Source organism: Echinops telfairi, unplaced genomic scaffold (genome assembly GCF_000313985.2).
Source record: "Echinops telfairi isolate 266 unplaced genomic scaffold, ASM31398v2 ScPeMD7_3533;HRSCAF=4204_0, whole genome shotgun sequence".
NCBI lineage: Eukaryota > Metazoa > Chordata > Mammalia > Afrosoricida > Tenrecidae > Echinops > Echinops telfairi.
Window position 1 is genome coordinate 33366538 of NW_022107431.1, and position 4756 is coordinate 33371293.

At 55.8% G+C, this 4756-nt stretch overlaps 1 protein-coding gene across 1 annotated transcript; it reads right to left on the reverse strand.

Moving 5' to 3' along the window:
* Positions 1–2534: 2534 nt before the first annotated feature.
* On the reverse strand, positions 2535–4755 carry SLC35D3 (solute carrier family 35 member D3; the record flags this gene model as incomplete). The annotated part of the gene is made up of 2 exons (XM_004701980.2): positions 2535–3429; positions 4344–4755. Coding segments are annotated over 2 exons (1245 nt in total), but the record flags the coding sequence as incomplete, so codon positions are not given.
* Position 4756: the final 1 nt, after the last annotated feature.

Below are 4756 nucleotides of genomic sequence, written 5' to 3' on the forward strand. Positions count from 1 at the left end.
CCAGAACATCTCAGAAGCCGGAAGCAAGGCCTCCCCTGGTCCCAGAGGCCAGGCTGGAGCTGAGTCTGTAGAAGGTCAGAGGGCTACTGACTGGCAGAGGCAAGGATGGAGAAGTCAGGACTCAGACAAGATGTGACCCTGGCTTGCACCTTCTGTGGCTGAGCCTCCAGGCACTGACTCACCACCTGCACTTGTCAAGTGCTTGTATTTCTTGCTCCAGGAAAAGACCTTCCAAGTTTGGGACAAACCAGTGGTGTGGCACAACTTCCACTTTTGATCTTCCAAGAACCTTCTCACACCTCCCTTGCCCCACCTTCCTCCCTAAACTCTCAGAACCCCAAAGTTACTGCTATCCACTTGGTTCTGACTCATAGCGACCCAACAGACAGGGTAGACCTGCCCTGTGGGTTTCTGAGACTGTAGCTCTTAACAGGAGTAGAAAGCCTCATCTTTCTCTCAAGGAGTGGCTGGAGATTTTGAACTGTGACCTTACAGATTGCAGCTGACTACATTACCACTATACCACGATAACCATATCCCCCACACAAGACATTGCCATCACACCTCCCTAAAGCAGTGCCCTTGAAAAGTTTGTTAAAACAGTTTTTACAGAGTCATAGGTTTAACTGAAAAGGGTTTTTTTTTAGTGAGAAACAATCATTCTATACAAGTGCTTGGCAGTGGTATTGACGGAAGAAATGCTTTGTTCAGCTTTGCTGCTTCTCATTACTTCTCAGCTCCACAGAGTTGTGATAGGATGTTGTCTGGGGGCATACTGATTTTAAGTGAATGTTTATTTTAAGGACACTCTTACAACCCTTAGCCAACCATTTCTAGCTGCTGCTGTTTGAGGATTCCTGCCTCTTCAATCACTAAGAGAGGCATCCAAGAAAACAACCCACTGCTCGTGAAAACCAGGAAACTCGGGCCCATCAAGACCCACCCCAATTACCCTGGCTCACCAGCTTGTGAAGCCAGTCTGATGGAGTTGAAGCATCATGGTGGCTTTGTTTGTTTTGCTTTGATTTGGGGAAAGAAATGAAAACATCAGACAGTCTGCTCCCATCCAAGAGTCTCAAGAACATACTGACAATTCCGGTGAGTAAGCAGAGGACACTGGCCAAACAGCTCTCCTGGAGGGAGCAGGCAGGAAGCCAGCCCCACGGTGCTGCAGACTACCACAGCACAGGCTCCACACAGCGAAGTGCAGTGCCTGACTACTAGCCACCAGGTTGGTAGTTCAAGCCCACCCAGAGGTGGCCTGGGAATAGAAGGCATGGCGATCCGCTTCCAAAGCTAACAGCCATGAACTCCCTATGCCGCCCGGCTCTGCTCCACTCACCATGAGTCAGGATCCACCCCACAGCAACTGGTTCGGCTTTGTCTGGTGAGAAGCCCTCAGCATTATGCCAGTATTGTATTTTGCTTTTTAACAGTTCTTTTCCCTGGAAATGTTCACGATGTGGTGGTTGTAATTTTAGACCACGCTTCCCCAATTACTCAGCAAGTTTTCAACGCCATGCCCCTCTATACCGTGTGCTACATAAAGACAGGATAAATGTCCCAGGAGTCTACAGCTGAAGCCACAACACCCCTTGAAAGTAGATGTAAGTTAACCTATAGCAACAATAGAACAACAACAAATTATATCTGAAACACATTGCTAACAGAGAGCTCATACTTTATTTTGGCAAATTTAATATAGAAAAATATCCTAATGTGAATATAGCTGTTGCTCTTTTTGTAACATAGTTGGGGTAGCGCAGTGCAAGGCAAGTCATCCGAGAGGCTGCCAGTCAGGGCGGTGGTCTCTCTTCTGACGGGCGCAGCTGCAGTGAGTAAAGACTGGGTGGTGCTTCAGCCGGAGCGGTTGCTTGAAAGAGTATGGGACACGTAAGAATGGTTTTCTAAAAGTATGGCATTCCATCATAAAGAGTATAAAGCAATGAACTAAACCAACCTTTAGATATTTTTGGAAGGCCTAAATGTAAAGTTTAAACTTCAGGATAAATGCTAAGAACTCATAGTTTCACATTTCCTACCGACACATAATAGAATCAGAGTACTACTTATTTTTAAAAAACAAACCGGAGGGAGAAAAACGAGAGTAAACATGATGTGTCAGAGGACCCTAAACAGTAAACATTGATTTGTTTCAACAGTATGCGCTTTCCCCAGCTGTCGATCAAAATGCAGTTGACTCTCCTCCAAAACAAGTGATCTGAGAGCTAGTCAGCTGTGCCCTCATGTCTGTACCCACCATCTTTGGAGGGGTGGCTGGGGAGGGGGGCGTGGACTCTTGGTACATGCAGATATTTGCTTAAGGTAATAAAGACAGAAAATAGATGAGCCGGGGCTTTCATGCTGAAACCACTGCCCCCAGTGTTAAGCACTGTCACCGGTAAAGTCACACTGAATAACTCACACAGGGGCTCATTTTGTGACTTGTGATTCAGTTTCTTTCTCTGCATCCCTTCCTCGGGACTCAAAGAACAGAACTGCGGGGGGAGGGGGGGAGGGTGTCCCTCCTTAAAATGTATCTTATCTGTACCATAAAATGAATGTACATACAGATGTACAAACATGCACTTCCTTTTCACGGGCTGGGTAACTCCTCGTTGTCTATCAAATAATCCTTTTTCATATACTTGGTGCCCCTAACTAATCGCCACACGTCCAGGTAGGCATCTTTCAGCGACCTCTTGCTCATTTCTTCTGGATCCAGGGTGGTCTGCACGCTTGGGGCCCTCAGCAGGCTTCCTCTGGGGCTGCGTCTCGCCTCTGGCCCCCTCTGCTGAGAGGAGCCACCTGCAGCCTCGCCACCTTCTGACCCGCCATGCCCACCCTCCCCAGTCAGCTCCTCCATGAGGAAGGGCAGCTGATCTCCGCTTGGCTGCGCCTCCTCCGCACCCGGCTGCTGGGCCTCCAGGTCCTCATAGTTGCTTTGCTTTCTGGTCTCCATGAACTTGGCCACACAGTAAATGACGGAACCCAAGGTGTTCACCACGACGCCGGCGATAAACAGGGAAGTGGGCTCCACGTCGCTGAAGGCCACCATGCCCACCGTGATGGTGGCGATGCTCTTCACCACGCCCACGAAGCTGGTGGTCACGGCCGAGTTGATGTAGGTGCAGTGCAGCGTGGTGAAGTTCATGGCGCAGCCGATCAGGATGCAGGCCACGAAGATGCAGACCATGACTGGGTCCTTCCAGCCGGGGAAGGCCCAGGCGTGGATGGCGTCGGTACTCGCGAAGGAGAAGACGACCAGCAGCGGCGTGGCGGACACGGCGATGACGTACTGAGCGGTGAGCGGCCCATGCTCCGTGTCCGCGCTCGCCTTCTGGATGAGCACCAGGTAGGCGGCGTGCACCAGCACCGCCAGCACGCCCGTCACGTACCCGATGGGGTCGCCGGTCAGGTCGCCAGCTCCTAGAGCGCGCGGGGCGGGGGTGGGGATGAGAGAGAGAGAGAGAGAGAGAGAGAGAGAGAGAGAGAGAGAGAGAAAGAGAGAGAGAGAGAGAGAGAGAGAGAGAGCGAGACCGACCAGGTTGGCGTGGGTGGTCTCCCACTGAGGCAGCTCAACAAAAAGTACACGGGGTTCGCGCCCCGGTGATACCCCCAGTCGTCTGGGCCTAACTAGCCGCGCGGTGCTTCGGCGACGGGTATAAACTGGGGGAGCCAAGCCTGGTCAGTGCCCAGTGGGAGCCTCCCCTGCCCGGTACCCCCAGCTCCCGGGTCTCCCTCTGCCCACCATCGGCTGGCTGCCCCGGGGGTCCCCACTCGCTTCCGCTGGGGTCTCCTCGCTCCCCCGCCAAGTCCGAGGGGCCCAGCCGGCCTCCCTCTGCCGGGTGCCCCCAGCCCCGGGAGACCTCCAGCCATGGGGCTCCCCGCTTGCTTCCCATCCCCCCTACACACCCTGCCCTCGGTCGGACTCTCCAGTACTCCCGCAGGGCACAACCGCGGCAAGTTCCTGGTCCCCTCCTTCCGGCCGGACCTGGGTGGGAGGACTCTGTCCCCGGAGCCCGCGGCTCCCCACCCCGCCCGCAGGAAGGGGAAGCGGGAGACTAAGTGGCCCGGCCGACCCCGGGCAGGAGACACTGGGAGCAGCAGGGGGTGGGGGTGGGAGGTGGGGTGTCCGAGGAGGCGCCCGGAGCACCGGGGACGGTGCCAACGGGTCTAAGTGCAGGCAGAGCCAAGCGACCCCTTCCCAAGGCTCCCTGTCTCAGTCTCCCAGTCTCAGTCTCCCCGTCGCGGAGCGAGGGCGGTGCCCGAAAGCCGCCCCGAGGTCTCGACCCTGTGGGACCGGGTGGGCCGCCGGGGGTCGGCGCGGCTCCCGCTCTCACCTGCCAGAGCGGCGCCGCAGGTGGTGATGAGCACGGCGGCGATCACTCCGGGCGAGGGCGCGCCGTTCTTGAGCACCAGGACGCCGATGAGCATGGTGACCAGGGGCAGGCAGCGCTTGAAGACCACGTACATGGGCAGGCTGAGGCCGCGCAGCGACCAGAGCGTGAGAGTGGACTGCAGCGTGGACAGCGCCGCGACCCCCGCGAAGGATCGCGCCAGGCTCAGGCCGAAGGGGGGCACGGCGATGAGCCCGAGGCGCCGCAGCAGCTCCAGGCTGAGCGCGGCCGTGGAGCCGGTCAGGCACTGCACCAGGGTCAGGAAGGAGAACTGGTAGCGGCTGAGCAGGAACTTGAGCAGGATGTTGAGCGAGCCCGAGAAGACCCCGTGCGCGATGGCCACCGAGATGCCCAGC